The following is a 19853-nucleotide window of genomic DNA, read 5'->3' as shown; positions in this document are numbered from 1 at the left end:
CACCTTAAACCTATGTCCTCTTGTGGCCACCATTTCAGCCCTGGGGAAAAGCCTCTGACTATCTACACGATCAATGCCTCTCATCATCTTATATACCTTTATCAGGTCCCCCCCCTCATCCTCCGTTGCTCCAAGGAGAAAAGGCCGAGTTCCCTCAACCTGCTTTCATAAGGCATGCTCCGCATTCCAGGCAGCATCCTTGTAAATCTCCTCTGCACCCTTTCTATGGCTTCCACGTCCTTTCTGTAGTGAGGCGACCAGAACTGAGCACAGTACTCCAAGTGGGGTCTGACCAGGGTCCTATGTAGCTGCAACAATACCTCTCGGCTCCTAAATTCAATTCCACGATTGATGAAGGACAATACACCACATGCCTTCTTAACCACAGAGTCAACCTGTGTAGTTGCTTTGAGCGTCCTATGGACTCGGACCCCAAGATCCCTCTGATCCTCCACACTGCCAAGAGTCCTACCATTAATACTATATTCTGCCATCATATTTGACCTACCAAAATGAACCACTTCACATTTATCTGGGTTGAACTGCATCCACCACTTCTCAGCTTACCAACCACTGAGGTAAGACTCACTGGTCTATAATTTCCTGGGCTCTCTCTACTCCTTTTCTTGAATAAGGGAACAACATCTGCAACCCTCCAATCTTCCGGAACCTCTCCCGTCTCCATCAATGATGCAAAGATCATCGTCAGAGGCTCCACAATGTCCTCCCTCGCCTCCCACAGCACCCTGGGGTACATCTCATCCGGTCCCAGCGACTTACCCAACTTGATGCTTTCCAAAAGTTTCAGCACCTCCTCTTTCCTAATATCTACATGCTCAAGCTTTTCAGCCTGCTGTAAGTCCTCACTACAATCCCCCAGATCTTTTTCCGTAGTGAATACTGACGTATTCATTAAGTACCTCTGCTATTTCTTCCGGATCCATACACACTTTCCCACTACTGCACTTGATAGGCCCTATTCTTTCACACCTTATCCTCTTGCCCTTCACGTACTTGTAGAATGCCTTGGGGTTTTCCTTAATCCTGCCCACCAAGGCCTTCTCATGCCCCCTTCTGGCTCTCCTAATCTCCTTCTTAAGCTCCTTCCTGTTAGCCTTATACTCTTCCACGTACCCTGAAGAAACAGCAATGTACATCCGTCAGGTTGGCTTGTGACAGAAGGGAAATTGGAGGTGACGAGCTCCTATGATGTTACTGCATCTTTTTCCCATTGTGCAAGAGCTCACAGATACTGTCTCAGTAAGTTTGATGAGTTATTGAAATTATACTTTGTAGACCGTACATACCGCTGCCACGGAGGGTATAGAGACCAAAGGATATCCCTAGGGGGAAAGTTTAAAGGACATGTGTGGGGCAGGTTGTTTTTTTTTAAACACACGAAGAGTGGTAGGTGCCTGGAATGGTAGAAGCAGATACAACAGTGGCGTTTCAGAAGCTTTTAGATAGACAGGTGAATGTGCAGGGAATGGAGAGATATGGATCACGTGCAGGCAGATGGGATTAGTTAGATTGGCATCATGGTTGGCATAGTGGACGAAAGGGTCTGTTCCTGTGCTGTACTGTTCTATGTTCTATTGAATTTAAATACCATAGTTGTTATAGTGGGAATCAAACTCATATCTCTGGATTAATGATGCAGAACGCTGGCTGTTCTAGTTTTGGTATTGGTTTATTATTGTCACTTGTACCGAGGTACAGTGAAACACTTGTCTTGCATACCGATTGTACAGGTCAATACATTACAACAGTGCATTGAGGTAGTACAGGGTAAATCAATGACAGAATGCAGAATAAAGTGTTACAGTTACAGAGAAAGTGCAGTGCAGGCAGACAATAAGGTGCAAGGTCATAACAAGGTGGATTGTGAGGTCAAGAGTCCATCTCATCATATAAGGGAACCGTTCAGTGGTCTTATCACAGTGGGATAGAAGTTGTCCTTGAGCCTGATGGTATGGGCTCTCAGGCGCCTGTATCTTTGTTTAGCGGTTAGAGTAACGCTATTACAGCGCTAGCGACCCGGGTTCAATTCTGGCCGCTGTCTGTAAGGAGTTTGTATGTTCTCCCCATGTTTGCATGGGTTTCCTCCGGGTGCTCTGGTTTCCTCCCACATTCCAAAGACGTATGAGTTAGGAAGCTGTGGGCATGCTACATTGGGGCCGGAAGCGTGGCGACACTTGCGGGCTGCCCCCAGAACATTCTACGCAAAAGATGCCATTTCACTGTGTGTTTTGATGTATGTGACTAATAAACACATCTTATCTTACCTTCTGCCTGATGGGAGAGATGAGAGAATGACTCGGGTGGATGGCGTCTTTGATTATGTTGGCTGCTTCACCAAGGCAGCGAGAGATAAAGACAGAGTTCATAGAGAGGAGGCTGGTTTCCGTGATGCACTGGGCAGTGTCTACAATGCCCTGCAGTTTCTTGCGGTCCTGGGCAGAGCAGTTGCCGTACCAAGCTGTGATACATCCAGATAGGATGCTTTCTATGGTGCATCAATAAAAGTTGGTGAGGGTCAAATGGGACAAACCAAATTTCTTTAGCCTCTTGAGGCAATCATTGAATAATTAAATAAAATAAATGCTAATCCTGCTGAGCTTTCTTGGCCATGGTGTCCGATCTGGATGCATCACGGCTTGGTACGGCAACTGCTCTGCCCAGGACCGCAAGAAACTGCAGAGAGTTGTGGACACAGCCCAGCGCATCACGGACACCAGCCTCCCCTCCTTGGACTCTGTCTTTACCTCTCGCTGCCTTGGTGAAGCAGCCGACATAGTCAAAGACCCCACCCACCCGGGTCATTCTCTCTTCTCTCCTCTTCCATCGGGCAGAAGATACAGGAGCCTGAGGGCACGTACCACCAGACTTGAGGACAGCTTCTACCCCACGGTGATAAGACTATTGAGCGGTTCCCTTATACAATGAGATGGACTCTGACCTCACGATCTAGCTTGTTGTGACCTTGCACCTTATTGCACTGCACTTTCTCTGTAGCTGTGACACTTTACTCTGCACTGTTATTGTTTTTACCTGTACTACATCAATGCACTCTGTACTAACTCAATGTAACTGCACTGTGCAATGAATTGACCTGTACGAACGGTTTGCAAGACCAGTTTTTTCACTGTACCTCGGTACAAGTGACAATAATAAACCAATACGTGGTTGGACCAGCACAGGCTATTGATGTTCACTCCTAGGAACTTGAAGCTCTGCATTCAGCCACCTTGGGCTGCCCGAGTCAATGCAAACGGGGAAGAAATCCCAACATCAACGGAACGAGTCACGGCGACCAACTTCAACCATTACGCGGTTGCCCTGATCAGGGAGCGGCGAGCGGCGAGCGGCGAGCGGCGCACCTCTGCGCCTGCGCGTCCGGCCGACGCCCGCCCGGGCGGCCACGCCCACCCTGTGTCACCGGCCGCCCCGCCCACCTGACGTCATCGCCGCCCCCAAACAGTGCGCGCCTCTCCCCCGCGGCCCAACAGAGGGTGGGCGGCGGGAGCGCGCACGCACGCACGCACGGCGGACGGGGCCTCCGCCGTCTGTGAGCTCACGGGCTCGCGCGGGTCTCCACGGCGACCGGGCCGGCGCCCCGCCCCCTCCTCCCCCCCCCCCCCCCCAACCTTCTCCGGCAGCAGGGCCGCCGCCAGCCCGGCGGAGGACGACGACGACGACGTCGCCGGTGGCTGGAAGACGCCGAGCCCCGCCCGCCGGCCGGCGGTGAAGAGGCCGGCCCTCCCGTCGCCCCGGCCAGCATGCTGCCGGCCTGCCCGCCCTCGCCCCCTCCGCAGTATTAACCCCTCCTCGCCCGGCCTCCTGGCTGCAACCCGCGGGCAGGCCCACCTCCCCCCACCCCTGTCCCCCGCCCCCCCGGGGCCACAGCCGCCCGGCAGGATGCTGAAGAGAGTCCTGCGCCTCTCCAACCGCTCCTTCCTCGCCTTCATCTTCCTCTTCTCCCTCTCCTCCTCCTGCCTCTACTTCATCTATGTGGCGCCTGGCATAGGTAAGCACCCAGCTCTCTCTCTCTATGCACGGCTTGTTTTTGTCATTGCACCGCACAGGGGGGACCCGCTTCCCATTTAATCGCCACATTTTAACCCCCCACCCAGCCCCGAAGGTGCAAAATGTCTGCTGGCCGCCCAGTGCTGCTGGTTGTTGCACGCCTGCTGTCACTGCACTGCACTGAAGGGAAGCACACCGGTTAATTTGTATCAGGCGCTGGGACTGCACAGTTGTGGATAAATTCTGCCTGTATCCGCCAAGGTGCAACGTAAACCCCTCGCTCACAGGGTAAACAGCATGCATGGTGATGATAAACACAGCGGAGTGGTGCAAAGGCTGTGGCGTCGCCGCCTCGTTGAATATTTACCTGAACCGAATTGGCCAGCAGTTTTTAAGCTGCTCTGCAAAGATTTCGCTGACTGATTTACTGTTCCATCGTCTTCGATTGGGAGGAGTGGGGATGTGCAAAGGGAAGGATGTTGTCGTTGGAAGAGGCTGCAAGATGCTGGAATCTGGAGCAACCAACAATCTGCTGGAGGCACTCAGTGGGTCGAGCAGCATCTGGGGGTGAGGGGGGGGGGGAAGAATTGTTGACTATTGTTGAAAGAATTTATATAGAACTCAAAAACGCAAACATATTACAGATCTCTATGGGCGAGCAGGATTCCGATCCAGTTGAGACCCTCGGACTCGTGTCTCATCACTCCTGCTTTCTACTCTTCATGCTGGTAAATCTCCACTCTCAGTCCCAGTGCAGGATCTCGACTTGAAACGTCCATTATGCTGCTCGACCCGCTGAGTTCCTCCAGCAGTTTATTTGTTGCTCCACGTTAACATGTAATTTTAGTACATTAATTCACCGATGGTGGGTAACCCTGATGAGGCTGGCATTTATTCCTCGTCGTTAATTCGAGGCCTCTTATTGAAATGTTAGAGAAAACAATTAGTTCTTATGCAATTGAGTGTATTTCCCCCCCTGACATTTTTGGGTCTGCTTGGTTTGTTCTGTTACTGCAGGTTTTATCCTGCAGCTGATTAACATTCTGTGAGCCACTGCTTCACAGTGGGCACAGTACTTCCAGTTGGCATTGAGACTGGGCCTGATTCATTCCAAAGTGAAACTTTTGAAGTATGCATGAACACTGCAGTATATAACCCTTTGTGTATCGAGCAGAGAACGGTGATCTTAGTTTGGTGACAAGTAAAACTTTTGAAGTTGATGCATTATGCAATTGCATAGTAAAGACTAAATGCTTTGTAGAGACAGCACCATTAAATTGACTCTTTTTAAAATGGTATATTTGTATATTGTTTTTAAATTTAGCAGATTATTCATAAATTCTAGTGCCTAGGTTTGGTGTTTCTCAAACTGATGCAAGATTTTTGGGGTGAGGAGAGTAAAGGAGTTGAGGTGGTTGATTTTGTGACGGCAGTTGGAAATGAAAAGGTCAAGAGAGGGTGAAAGGCCAGAAGGAGTTGCCCAAGAGGAAGGTGAGTGTTGGGGAAATGAGAAGGGGTCATCAGTTGGGTGGGGGGGGGGGGGGTTGGGGGTGAGGTCACCTTGCAAAAGAAATGGGCATGGAGGCGATGGAAGAACTCAGCATCACTTTCGTTACTCATCATGTTTGAGCACTGAAAGCCTTTGTGTCCCTGCTTGTCACCATCTTGTATATCCACCTCCACCTGGCTCCACCTGCCCCCTTTGTTTTATTTCATTGTCTGCTTCCACCTGCCTGTGTCTCCCAATTCCACCTCCCCCCTCTCCCACCTGTCTCCTTCTGACCATCATCCTTCACCCTTCCTTGGTCCACCTGTCACCGACCAGCCCCTGTCTCACCACTACCTCTCTCCTCTTTATACCAGCTGTCTTCCCTGTCCAACAAGCTCTCGCTTGATGTGTGCATGAATCTGGCCTTTCACACACTGCCATTTTAAGACACTACTTCATGTAAGATTAAACATCAGTTTAAAACTACAGAAGGAAATGGGCCACGTCAGAATAAGACTTGCATTTATAAATGGCATTTCAGGATATCCCAAAGCACCTTACGACCAGTGAAGTACTTATGAAATGTAACCATTGTTGTAATATTGAAAATATCGCCCATTGCATCCAACTTATGATTTAAAACCTATTGTATGTGAATAAATTATGTAAATTTGTAGTTCTTTTACATGTTTTAAAATTTATTGACATTATTAAGGGCAAAAAACTTTGACAAGAAAATGCTCTGGGACTTTTATGATTCTGATGTGATAACTGGAGATTGAGATTAGTTCTTCGACATGCAGTTGTGTTCAAAGCTCTATCTTGTCAGGAATTTAATAGTCCGAAATGGTTAAGTAAAATCCTGAAGAAGGGTCCTGACCCGAAACATTGACGGCCTGCTTTTCTCCACGGATGCTGTCTGGCCTGCTGAGTTCCTCCAGCATCGTAAGTGTTTTTCATCCAGATTCCAGCATCTGCAGTCCTTTGTTTCTCAAGTAAAATAAATTAACTTGTGTAAGCGTTTGCTTTGATTATTTTTGATACACCTGCTTCCGATTCAGTCATTGTAATCGAGCCTTGAGTACAGTCCATGGTGATGCATGAGAACAGTACTGACTTACTAACCTTCAGCAATGTCTCATTGGAAAGAAGAATTAAACTGAAGCTTTATCTGGTCCTCTTAGGTTGATGTGAAATATCCCATCACACTGTAGAGTACAGTAGTGTAGTGGTTAAGTTAATGGACTAGTAGCCCAAGTTCTGAACCATTGATCCATGGACATGGGTTCAAAGCTTACCATGGCAGGACGGGTAATGACGAGCACAAAACTACTAGATTGTTGTTAAAATCATATCTGGTTCACTGCTATTCTTCAGGGAAGGAAATCTGCCAAACCCTCCAATATGGTTGACCCTTAACTGCCTCCTCAGTTCACGTGTGATTAGGGATGGACAGTAAATGTTGTTGCTGGTGACATCCTCACCCTATGAACAAACAAAGCAATGCACACACAATGCTGGAGAAACTCAGCAGGTCAGGCAGCATCTATGGAGGGAATCCTGAATTCGGTTCTGATGAAGGGTCTCTGCCTGAAATGTCAACTGTTCATTTCATTTCCCTCCATAGATGCTGCCTGACCTGCTGAGTTCCTCCAGCATTTTGTGTGTGTTGCTCCAGATCTCCTGCATCTGCAATCTCTCTCGTGTCTCCGTTTTGAAAACTGTGTGTGTTTGGCCAATATTTACCCATCACCAGCATCACTTGTACAGATCATCTCATTCATAAGCTGCTCTGAATTCTATAGGGAATGCTCAAAGAGCCAGCATAGACTTGGAGTTGAATGGCCTCACATTTCTCATGCCATGAAAGATGTGATAATGCACTCATTGCAAATTAGACACATTAACTACAGTTCATAATATTTATTCTAATGCACTCCAGACCTCGCAGGGCTGTGGAATGTACTGGTTTATTATTGTCACTTGTACTGAGGTACAGTGAAAAACTTGTCTTGCAAACTGATCATACAGGTCAATTCATTACACAGTGCAGTTACATTGAGTTAGTACAGAGTGCATTGAGGTAGTACAGGTAAAAACAATAACAGTACAAAGTAAAGTGTCACAGCTACAGAGAAAGTGCAGTGCAATAAGGTGCAAGGTCACAACAAGGTTGATCGTGAGGTCATCGTCCATCTCATTGTATAAGGGAACCATTCAATAGTCTTATCACAGTGGGGTAGAAGCTGTCCCTAAGTCTGGTGGTAGGTGCTATATCAAGGCAAGTTCTTGTGGCTGCAGATCAAGTCATCAAACAGCTTTGTCGAAATGGGGTTTGGGTTGGGGAAATGCAAGATCTATCTGCCAAGACTGTTTCAATAACTCAAGTTAAGGTTACGATTGAATTCTGTAGCATGTATGGTTGTGATGGTTCAGTTCATTTAAAATGAAGATCAATAGATTTAGGGTTAGGGTTATGAGAATTATTATGGGAATTGAAGGACATGAAGATAGGGAACAAGATTAGCCATGGTCTTATTCAATGGCAGAACAGGCTCGAAGGGCCAAATGGCCTACTGGTGCTGTTTCTTTTCATATCAATAACTGAATTCCTAGAAAGTAGCCTATGTTCAAATTTCTTTAAAAAAAAATTGGAAGCTCTTAACATTCCCTGATGCATCAAATTTAAAAATAATATTGCTCTTGTGCAGCACATCTTAAAATTTATTTGAGATTGGTTAATTTTGTACTTCACCCTTTCATCTGTGCTCACTCTTTAGCCTGTAGCCCACTTTCATCAATATTATCCATATATTCTATGCCACTGAGCCATTCTCATCTAGTCGTTCCTCCAGCTGAAATAATTTCCTAAGTGAGATGAAAATATTTTGGAAGTGATCTTGATTGTAGCGGATGTCTTGCTTCAAGTATCAGTCTATGTTGGCCTCTGTTATATGGCTCCCTACTTCAAGTTCCCAAACTTATTGTTCCCAAACTGCCCCTTATCAGAGAGCTATACAGGCATGGTTGTAATTTGTTTCCGTTTATAATTAGATACCATTAAGGTACATCTTGTACTTTAATTCCTCCTTTTGTTAATTCCTGGTTAACTAGAAACATTTGTTGTTACCAGCAGTCGCAATGCACTTTCCTTCTCATGTTCCCCAGTGGAGGTCTATCTAACTTGGCTATGATTCATTCACTGTTTTTTTGTGTTTTAAATTGTTGAGTAACTTAATTTGCAGTGTGCAAGAGAGAATTGTATCTAAAGAATAAGAGCTTCTAAAATCCTATATAATCTTCAGTCTGGGATGAAAATTGGCAAGCCTCCTGGAAACCCAGTTATCCATTGTCTTTACTTGCTGATTACAACATGGGAGGCCATTCAGCCCATTTGGGTCCATCATAACTTCCAGTAGAACAATCTCATCAGTTCCCTTCCGATTCTCTGTAGCCCAGCAACCTGTTTTCCTGTGTGTGCCTCTATCAACTCCCCTTTTGGTTCTTTTTCCACTTACCTACACTTGGCAGCCAGTTAACCTGTCAGCACATCTTTGGGATGTGGGATGCAGCTATATAAAACTCTGGTTAGACCACACTTGGAGTACTGTGTCCAGTTCTGGTCGCCTCATTATAGGAAGGATGTGGAAGCGTTGGAAAGGGTGCAGAGGAGATTTACCAGGATGCTGCCTGGTTTAGAGAGTATGCATTATGAGGAGAGACTAAAGGAGCTAGGGCTTTACTCTTTGGAGAGGAGGAGGATGAGGGGAGACATGATAGAGGTGTAACAAATATTAAGAGGAATAGATAGAGTGGACAGCCAGCGCCTCTTTCCCAGGGTGCAAATGCTCAATACAAGAGGGCATGGCTTTAAAGTAATGGATGGGAAGTTCAAGGGAGATGTCAGAGAAAGGTTTTTTTTTACCCAGAGTGTGGTTGGGGCATGGAATGCACTGCCTGGGGCAGTGGTGGAGGCAGGTACATTGGTCATATTCAAGAGATTACAAGATAAGCATCTGGAGGAATTTAAAATAGAGGGATATGTGGGGGGAAGGGGTTAGATATTATTAGGTGAGGTTTAAAGGTTGGTACAACATTGTGGGCTGAAGGGCCTGTATTGTGCTGTACTGTTCCTTGTTCTATGTTCAAAGCACCCAGTGGAAACCCACACAGTCACTGAGAGAGCATGTAGACTCTACACAGACTGCACCCAAGGTCAAGATTGTATATGGGTCTCTGGAGCCATGAGGTGGTAACACTACCTATTGTGCCACAGGTCTTACGGGTAAAAGATATTCCTGCTTTCCTCTGACATTTTGCACCACAACCAACCTGCTGGGATTTCACTTCAGATGTAATGGCTGGCCCTGCCATCTACCTAAGTCACTAACCTATTCCAGAATTATCTTGGAGGGCTGGAAAACCCTCATGTTCGTCTATTACATCATAAACAACTTTCTTTCAATCTTCCTCTTTCCAAACCATGCCACTCTACAGTTAATATCAGATATAAAGAGCTTATCAGTTTTTCTTCATTTCCAAAGATGAAAGTCTTCCTCTTGTTATCACGTTTCCATTGCCCTATGTCTGCTATCCCAGCTTCCAACTCAAAATCTTTTAGATTTTCTCCTGTCTTGTAGCTCTCACTAAACTCTCCAAGATTGGTATTGGTGTATTATTGTCACTTGTACCGAGGTACAGTGGAAAAACTTGTCTTGCATACTGTTCGTACAGATCAATTCATTACACAGTGCATTGAGGTAGTACAGAGTAAAAACAATAACAGAATACAGAATAAAGTGCCACAGCTACAGGGAAGTGCAGTGCAGGTAGACAATAAGGTGCAAGGTCACAAGAAGGTAGATTATGAGGTTAAGAGTTCATCTCATCGTATAATGGAACTGTTCAATAGTCTTATCACAGTGGGATAGATGCTGTCCTTGAGACTGGTAGTATTGCCCTCAGGCTCCTGTATCTTCTGCCTGATGAGAGAGGGGAGAAGAGAGAATGACCTGGGTGGGTGACTGGCTGGCTGCTTCACCAAGGCAGCGAGAGGTATAGACAGAGTCCATGGAGGGGAGGCTGGTTTCTGTGATGTGCTGGGCTGTGTCCACAACTCTCTGCAGTCCCAGGCAGAGCAGTTGCCATACCAAGCCGTGATGCATCCAGATAGGATGTTTTCTATAGTGCATTGATAAAAGTTGGAGAGTGTCAAAGGGGACATGGCAAATTTGTTTAGCCTCCTGAGGAAGTAGAGGCACTAGTGAGCTTTTTTGGCTGTGGCATCTATGTGGTTGGACAAGGACAGGTTATTGGTGACATTCACTCCTGGGAACTTGAAGCTCTCAACCCTCTCGACCTCAGCACCACTGGTGTAGACAGGTGCATGTACACCGCCCCCCTTCCTGAAGTCAATAACCAGCTCTTTTGTTTTGCTGAAATTGAGGGAAATGTTGTTGTCATGACATCATGTCACTAAGCGCTCTATCTCCTTCCTGTACTCCAGCTCATCGTTGTTTGAGGTACGGCCTACTATGGTGGTATCATCTGCAAACTTGTAGATGGAGTTAGATCAGAATCTGGCCACACAGTCATGAGTGTATAGGGAGTAGAGTAGAGGGCTGAGGACACGGCCTTGTGGGGTGCCAGTGTTGAGAATAATCGTGCTGGAGGTGTTGCTGTCCTCACTGATTGCGGTCAGTTGGTCAGAAAATCAAGGATCCCATTGCAAAGGGAGGTGTTGAGTTCCAGGTCTCGGAGTTTGGTGATGAGTTTGCTTGGAATTATAGTATTGAAGGCAGAGCTGGAATCAATAAGCAATAGTCTAATGTAGGTGTCTTTACTGTCTAGATGCTCCAGAGATGAGTGTAGAGCCAGGGAGATGGCATCCACTGTAGACCTGTTTTGGTGGTAAGCGAATTGCAGTGGGTCGAGGTTGTTTGGGAGGCTGGAGTTAATGCGTGCCATGACCAGCCTCTCAAAGCACTTCGTGATGGTGCATGTCAGAGCCACTGGTTGGTCATTAAGACGTTACCTTGTTTTTCATCAACTGATCCCTTCATTTTCCCCAACCAGCTGAGTTCCCTTATTCAGTGACATTAATAATTACCTGGGCTCTGGAGCTATACTGAAACTGCTGATCTCCTTTGCCTGTTTACAAGATTATATTTCCTTTCTTTCAATGCCCAACTCAACTTCAATTTTGTGTTCCTCTCCCAAGTTTCTGAAGTGTGTTGTTACAAAAATGTTCCTTTCCACTTGCACTATGATAGGCTGCTTTGGTACCTTGACTTTGGCTTCTGTGACATCCCAACAGCACTGAGACAGCTGTAATCAAATTCACCGTGGTGCTTTATCTGTCTGTCTGATATAAGCAGTTAATTCTGTGTGGTGGTAATTCTGTCTGAAGTTACCTCACAGAAGCAAGCCATGGTGGGAGTAGAGTGAGGGTGAGTGTGGAAGTGAATGCTAGAGAAATACAACAACGGGAACAAGTTAAGAGAATGGGAAGGAAGAGTGTGAAGAGAAGGTATGTAATTTGGTCTTGAACTCTTGTGTTCTTCCCCGCTACTGATTCCCTTTGCTACCTTGCATTGCTCTGGAAACCCATTTTGTTCCTAATGATTTGCAAGTATGATTCGATGCTCCAATGCTTTCTGTTTGTTTTTTTTAAATCTGACCACCTCACTTCTGAAATAATATTGGGGAAAATAGCATTGGTAATAAATGCTCTGAAAACACCAGTTGTCTTGGCTGAGGGAAATCATTTGTGTCAAGAATACTTATCCTGTGATTCATCTCCACATGAATAATTGGAGAACATTCTCCTGACAATATCGCTGCATGTTGTGCAGTTCAGTAAAAGTATGATTCATCTTTTTCATTGTAAATCAGAGGTCTTTTATGCTATATTGCATAAATTATTTGACTGTAAACGACAGCACAGATTATTGATGTGTGTGTGTGACAATAATAGTGGGGAGCAAGCAGCAGAAGCTGACGAATTGCTTAAAAAGAAGCAGCTCACTCAACCTAGCAAAAATAAAATGAACAATTCAAGAATGGTCCTGATGTTAAAGTAATTAACAATCAAAAGAAAGCTGGTGCAGGCTTTGGAACTTAAGCTTCTGGTGCATGTTGGGGGGCCTAGACAAATGAAGGGTAACTTTATTGAAACAAGATCCCACGGGACCTTGACAGGATAGATGTTGAGATGTGTTCAGGAGGAGAGTCACGTGAGGACGTAGTTACATGATAATAGGTTGATTATTAAAACTGAGGTGTATTGAAATCTCTATCTCGGAGATTCTCTCTTTGGCGTTCTCTGCCCCAGAGGGAGGTCATATCATTAGAAAAACTTAAGGTGGAGATGGATAAATATTTGAAAAATCTAGAAGTTGAAGGCTGTGGGGAACTGGCACGGGAGCAGTTGGGCCAGCATAGATCAGTGATATTGAGCGGCAGGGCAGGTTTAAGGGGCTGAGTGGCCTACACCCATTAACTTGTGTCCTTGCCTGAAGGAGTTGATGCAGAGCAGACCAGGGACCAAAGAATGGGCAGTTGTGGACAAGTGGGGATGAAGCATATTTCACAGGGGGATGCAATGAGAACATTGAATGTGTAGTCAAGACCAGGAAATGTTGTTTCTTTCTCTACCGGTGCTACTTAATTGCTGAGAATTGACAGCATTTTCTATTATAATCCTATATCTTTTGTTTTACTTTGTTTGGATTTGGTTTGTGTTCTAACACGGATTGTGGATCAATGACCTACCACCAATGGTCGGCTAGGTTTAAAAAGCAGCTCTTTTCTGCTCAAGTATTTCTAGTGTTGCTTTCACTTCATATTTCCAGCATCAATGCTTTTTTTTAATAAAGGCAACTCCCACGACACTCATCAGTCTGATTCAATAGTGCCTTTGGGAATGATAGGTGGAACAGAATAAAAGGCAGTTTGTTTGATCTACACCAGCTTGTTGTCGTGCTACTTTTTTAATTTTAATTCAAAGCCTCTGACTTCTATGTCTGACAACAGAGCAATTTCTTTTAGGTCTGCTGTTGTTGGAGCTGCCCATGAAAGTCCTGACATTCCAGGTTTCTAACTTTCTGTTGAGGAATGGGAGTTGCCTGTGGGAAACTTCTTAAATTGGGGAAGTCCATTGCACCAGGTACCCTTGTCTTGCCAGAGTGAGGTCTTCATCCAGTGAGGGAGCCCAAGCTGATTGAGTTTGCTGTGATCTCCAATCTTGGTGCAGACTGGTACAAGGCTGCATCATTGCCCCAACACTTCTCTCAGTCTTTCTTGTTGCCGTTGTTATGTACCAGCAACAATAGAAACACATTGTCATGTATAAGTGTTAGAAACTATTTTATTAATAACTACTTATGATAATAAGAAAAGTAAAAATGTTAGATATTAAACATTAACCCCAAAACTAAACTCGAAGTGTGTGTGTGGCAAATTCCCAAACCCCAAGTCTAGGAATAGTTCTCAAAGTTCAGTTCAGCAAGTCATAACGTGAGCAAAGGCTTTTGCAAAACCACCGTTGACTGAAGGGAAAATGTAGAGAGAAATTATGAAATCCACATGTTCCACGATGGAACCCATATGACACCTCAATCACTGATGATCTCCACTGCTTTGTTCTGAAGTATTGTGGGCAGCATTTGATACATGGCCGCCCACAGAAATACCTGTTTCCCACTACAGGTTAACGACAAAGTGGACTCCACTTGTTTGCTCTAAAAATCTATACATGGATTGTAGTGACAGACACAGCTATTGTTCTTCATTCATTGTTACGGAGACCAGCAGTCGTGCTCTCTCTCCTCACTTCGGTTCATTGAGCAAATCCGCCAGCATGTTGTTATTTTCCTGCTGTCTTGATGACACCACACACACACACACTACTACTCTACTGTCCTGGTGCCTTAAAGGGACATTCACCAAACAGCAACCTGGCTTGTAACACAGTGCTGCCCTTTGCTTCCAACATGCTTCCAACTGAAGTGGAGGTAGTACACAAGACAAATGGGAAACTGTTCAACCTATGTTGTTTCCTCTCCAGAGCCAAAGTCATGCTAACTTCAGTCATCAAGCTGTAGACTGCAGACAACACTTTTTTGTCTGTTTGTATTTGGAGACTGAGGTCCAGTTCATTCATTCTCTGAAGCCATGTAAGAATAGGCCTCGCATGAAACATTTGCAAAACAAAGGTCCCCTTCCAACTCCCACTGCTGTACGACACCTTCTAATGGTAAAAGTTCATGAGACCCTGATAAACATAGACTGTTTCCTATCTTGGTGAGAACTCATGAGTTACTGGGCGGTGGTAATCCTGCCCTCCAGTGTATATCCTCATATTTCTCATGACATAGGGCATTTGGCCCATTGAGTCCATGCTGGTTCTTGCTAGGTCCTTATGCCTCCACTGATGCTACTTGACCTGCGATCTTCCAGCAGTTTTTTTATTTTTTTGATCTGGATTCCAACATCTACAATCTCTTGTGTCTCCGGACATGTTTAAGGATGTTCTCAAAACCTTGGCAAGATTGTAACATCCTAACCAGGTTTTGGGAGTCCCTTGCTTATAATTGCTTCAAATGGAGAAGAGGCATTTGGAATGGCTTTGAAATCCTCAAGTTCACTTGTCAGGAGAACAAGTGTAACAGTAACGAGAGTGGACTATATTCCTTGCTACCCACCTACTCACCCCATTAAGCTCCTCCTGTCCATTGTGGCAGAGTTTACGGGTCCTGCATTGGCTTAATCAACCACCTCAACCCACAGAATTGGAGTGGAAGCAAGTTATCCTCAATTCCAAGGGATTGCCTGAAAACAGGAGGAGGAATGCTTTACAACATGAAGTCTATCCAAAACAAATTTTACAGATTACATGTTGTCAAAAACCTGGCTAAATCCATTGAAGGGGTAATTAAAATGAGAACATTTGCTTTGGAAGAGGGTAAAGTGTGAAACTGATACTATCTGGAAACTGAGCTTATTGGAAGCATTTAAATTCACTAATAGCATCATGAATGATAAATGAACAGAAGGCTTGGCAAGTTGAACGCTGACCCAAGCCTTGTACTTGTGACATCCTTCACTGTAGTGGGATTTAAGTGTATGTGCTTTGTTAAACGTGATGTGACATGATTAGCTATGAATTTCTGACCTCCCAACGGAGCTGTGAATGAAGCTACTTTCAAGTTCATTTAATAACAAACGTCATTTTTATCAACCAAACAGGGTCTGATAAGTTTTATGGGTGATCAGCTCTTTATGGACTTTTCTCCTGCATCTCAGTATGAGGTCTTTGGGTAGTATAGTTAGATCCCAATATTAACCATTAAAAATGTGCATAGCTTCTCAAATCTGGCATTCAACAAAATATCTGTGTTTTTAATATTTTTCTTGTGTAACCCAATTTTTTCAGATTAAGGTTAACACCCAATGCAGTTCACACTGAATAGGTACTAATAGAACACTACAGCACAGCACAGGCCCTTCGGTCCACAATGTTGTGCCAGCATTTTATCCTGCTCTAAGATCTATCTAACCCTTCCATCCCACATAGCCCTCCATTTCTCTATCATTCATGTGTCTATCTAAGAGTCTCTTAAATGTCCCTAATGTATCTTCCCCCACAACCTCTGCTGACAGTGCGTTCCACGCATCCACCACTCTCTGTGTGGAAAAAAAAACTTACCCCTGACATCCCCCTTATACCTTCCTCCAATCACCTTAAAATTATGTCCCCTCGTGTTAGCCACTGTCGCACTGGGAAAAAGTCTGTGGGGGGGTGGGGGGGGTGGAGGAGGTACACTTTACTATTTCCCAAGGTGGACAGGGAAAAAAAGAAATAATCTGTCTTTCATAAAGTTGCCATCTAAAGAATTTAACGTAGTATCCTGTAGGAACAATATTTATATTTCCCCAGGGTTGGGGAGTCCAAAACTAGAGGGCATAGGTTAAAAGTGAGAGGTGGAAGAGTTAAAAGGGACCTGAGGGGCAAGTTTTTCCCCACAGAGGGTGGTGGGTATGTGGAACAAGCTGCCAGTGGAAGTGGATGAATCTGCTGCTGTTGATAAATATTCTTCTCAACCTCATTATACCTCAATGTTTTTATTTTTTTTGGAGCGTATGGCAAGAATTTGAGTATCTCAAGATTTTGAAGACTGCTTTAACACTTTTTTAAAGATCTAATTTAATTTTTTGTGTGGATTGTAAGTCGATCACATTTAGCATACCAGAAATGAACAAATTAAAGTCTAGCTGGTGCTCTGGAATCAAAATACCTGCACAGTTTTGTTCTGTTAGTGATAACATTGTGCACTGGGTAAGCTGGAAACAGCCAACAAATACAAAGGGTTAATTTTTACAAATGCAAGGCAGAGTTGTCTCTGAAAATGGTTAGGGATATAATTAGAACAAACAACTTTGAAATTTAAACCCTGTGTTGAAATGAGTGAGGAATAAAATCCTGTCATAGAATTTCATTTTCTTGCCAATGCCATTGTTTGAAGAGTTTTACTATCTGACCTCGCTCCAACGAATAATTCAGAAAAATGAGTAATGTAAAAGAAAATGGCAACACAGACGAATGAAGCAAACGTAGTCACGCAGCAAGATATACCAAGCCAACTGGAACACAATAATCTCAATCACAGTACTAAATGTCTTGTACAAATAAATTACCAGGGGACTTGTTCAGGCTAAAGAAGGAGCTTTGAAGGAGCATAAACAGCTAACATGGCAGGAGCTAGAATTTGGCATCAAAGTGCTTGAGTCAACACATTAAACCAAGAATAGCTAGCTAGCTAGCTACCCAGGAGATACGATAATAGCCAGCTCCCCTCAAAAGGTAAGTACTGTACCAGGGGAATGTTTCGAGAAGTGGTCAGATGAAGACAAGCTATAGAAAGACTTGTTTTAAAAGCATTGTTGAAAGCTCAAGTAGTGTTAGACTTGAACGAGGACAAAAAAGTCTTGAGCTAGGAAAGCAATCCAGTGTTAAGCCGCAAGTTAGGGGAAAACAGAAGGCCAGTGTTGCTGAAACTAAGTTGAAATTGTGGCCTGAAAAAGCAGTGTTTTGAGATGTAGAGTAACAAAATGGTTGTTACTGGTCTAGTATCAGAAGTCCTGGACTACTCTCCAAAGGTACGAGTTCAGCTCTGACCTAAGCAGCTGATGAATTTAATTTCAAGTAATTAAATAAAATTTGGATTTAAAAAAGCTAGTGAAAGTAATGGTGACCGTGAAATTACTTGATGTAAAAATCTGATAAACTGCTGGAAAGAAAATCGGCAAGAGTGATACTGAGCTTCCAATTAGAGCACAAGAAAATAGGAGCAGGAATAGGTCAGCTGACCTTGCAAGCCCACCCTTGTCTTTGCTCTTCCTTCATTCAATGTGATCATGGCTGATCTGTTCTTGGCCTCAACTCCTCTTCTGTGTCAGTTCTCCACAGCCCTCAACTTTCTGATCTTTCAAAAAAAAAATCTACTTCCTCTTTCATTACCCCTAATGACATAGTCTCCACAGCTCTCTGGGATAGAGAATTCTAGAGATGCACTAGCCTTGGTGAGTTGTTGTTGGACACCTTGGGTTTAAATGACAGCCCCCTAATCCTTTAGCTATGACCCCTTGTTTGAGGTTCTCCTACCAGTAGAAACATCTCAACATCTAACCTATCCTGCCCCTGAGGATCTTGCGTTTCTTTAAGATCATTCATTCTTCTAAACTCAAAAATAAATATAAGTTCTTTCGCCATCCATGATAGTACAGCCCTCTCATCCCAGCAAATAGACCAATGAATCCCTTTTGGATGACTTCCAGTGCTAATATATTCTTCCCTAAATTAAGGGACCAAAACTCTATAATGCTCCAGGTGTGGCCTCACTAGTGCCCTGTACAATCACTTCTCCTTTTCTAAACACCAATGCTCTTGCAATAATCTTCCTAACCTGACTGCCTCCGTATAATTCCCTAGCCTCACTCTCTAGGGGTCCCACACATACCCTAGCAACCTTTTTTTTAAATAGCTGTAAAGCCCTTGCTGTTTGTTTTTCTCATTACTGCTCAGAGTTCTCTCTCCTTATTGATCTTTCTGCTGATTGTCATAAAATTGGTATTGGCTAATTATTGTCACTTGTACTGAGGTACAGTGGAAAAACTTGTCTTGCATACCGATCCTACAGGTCAATTCATTACACAATGCAGTTACATTGAGTTAGTACAGAATGCATTGAGGTAGTACAGGTAAAAACAATAACAGTACAGAGTAAAGTGTCACAGCTACAGAGTGCAGTGCAATAAGGTGCAAGGTCACAAGGTAGATCGTGAGGTCATAGTCCATCCCATTGTACAAGGGAACTGTTCAATAGTCTTATCACAGTGGGGTAGAAGCTGTCCTTAAGTCTGGTGGTACGTGCCCTCAGGCTCCTGTATCCTCTACCTGATGGAAGAGGAGAGGAGAGAATGTCCTGGGTGGGTGGGGTCTTTGATTATGCTGGCTGCTTCACCAAGACAACGAGAGGTAAGGACAGAGTCCAAGGAGGGGAGGCTGATGGCTGTGATGCACTGGGCTGTGTCCACAACTCTCTGCAGTTTCTTGCGGTCCTGGGCAGAGCAGTTGCCGTACCAAGCCGTGATACATCCAGATAGGATGCTTTCTATGGTGCGTCGATAAAGGTTGGTGAGAGAAGTTCACATTCCTCTTATCTACCACTAGCCCTTGCCACTTTATATCCTCCAGTCTTTTGACTTAATTTTTTTCCTTGATCTCTTTTGTTAACCACAGTTGGTTTATCTTTCTTCTGGGATCCCTCTTTCTAATTGGGATAAATTTCTGCTGAGCATATGAATTAGCTGCTTAAGTATCTGCCACTGCTCATCTATTGACCTATGCCTTAGTCTGTTTACTCCTGCTAATCCACCTCCATACCATTGTACTTGCCCTTATTTAAGTTGCCTGTTGTTTTAATTCTCCATCCTACTAGTATTTCTATATTTGGTCACTTACACTAATCCAGCAAAGCCCAAAGTCAGCTTAAAGCAACATTGCATATCCTGTCTAGGCATGCTACAACCCTCAGGGCTGAAGGTTCTGTTCTGCTCTCCTGGTTCGTGTCATACCTTGTACCAGTTCTGGCATAAGAGCAGGGAATGATGGGGATCCTGGGTGGGTCAGTTGGTGTCTTTTGGGAGGGAGACAAACTTGGTGCATTGGATCAATGGCCTTCATGGTGTGGTAGATCATTAATTCGGAAGTTTCCAACATTTTTCTGTTTTGTTTGATTTGCTGCATCTGCAGTTTTTACTTTTCAATCCCTAGGCA

At 44.4% G+C, this 19853-nt stretch overlaps 1 protein-coding gene across 1 annotated transcript in view; it reads left to right on the top strand.

The window, feature by feature from the left end:
* Positions 1–3531: 3531 nt before the first annotated feature.
* Positions 3532–19853, top strand: part of b4galt6 (UDP-Gal:betaGlcNAc beta 1,4- galactosyltransferase, polypeptide 6) — a 58127-nt gene continuing 41805 nt past the window's right edge. Inside the window, exon 1 of the mRNA XM_052022986.1 lies at positions 3532–4027. Within this exon, the coding sequence (XP_051878946.1) occupies positions 3919–4027 (109 nt within the window). The 5' untranslated portion in view covers positions 3532–3918. The remainder of the gene's footprint in view (positions 4028–19853) is intronic.

The sequence above is a fragment of the Pristis pectinata genome, chromosome 9 (assembly GCF_009764475.1).
Source record: "Pristis pectinata isolate sPriPec2 chromosome 9, sPriPec2.1.pri, whole genome shotgun sequence".
NCBI lineage: Eukaryota > Metazoa > Chordata > Chondrichthyes > Rhinopristiformes > Pristidae > Pristis > Pristis pectinata.
The sequence above is the reverse complement of the archived record's forward strand: the minus strand, read 5'-3'. Positions and strand labels throughout refer to the sequence as shown.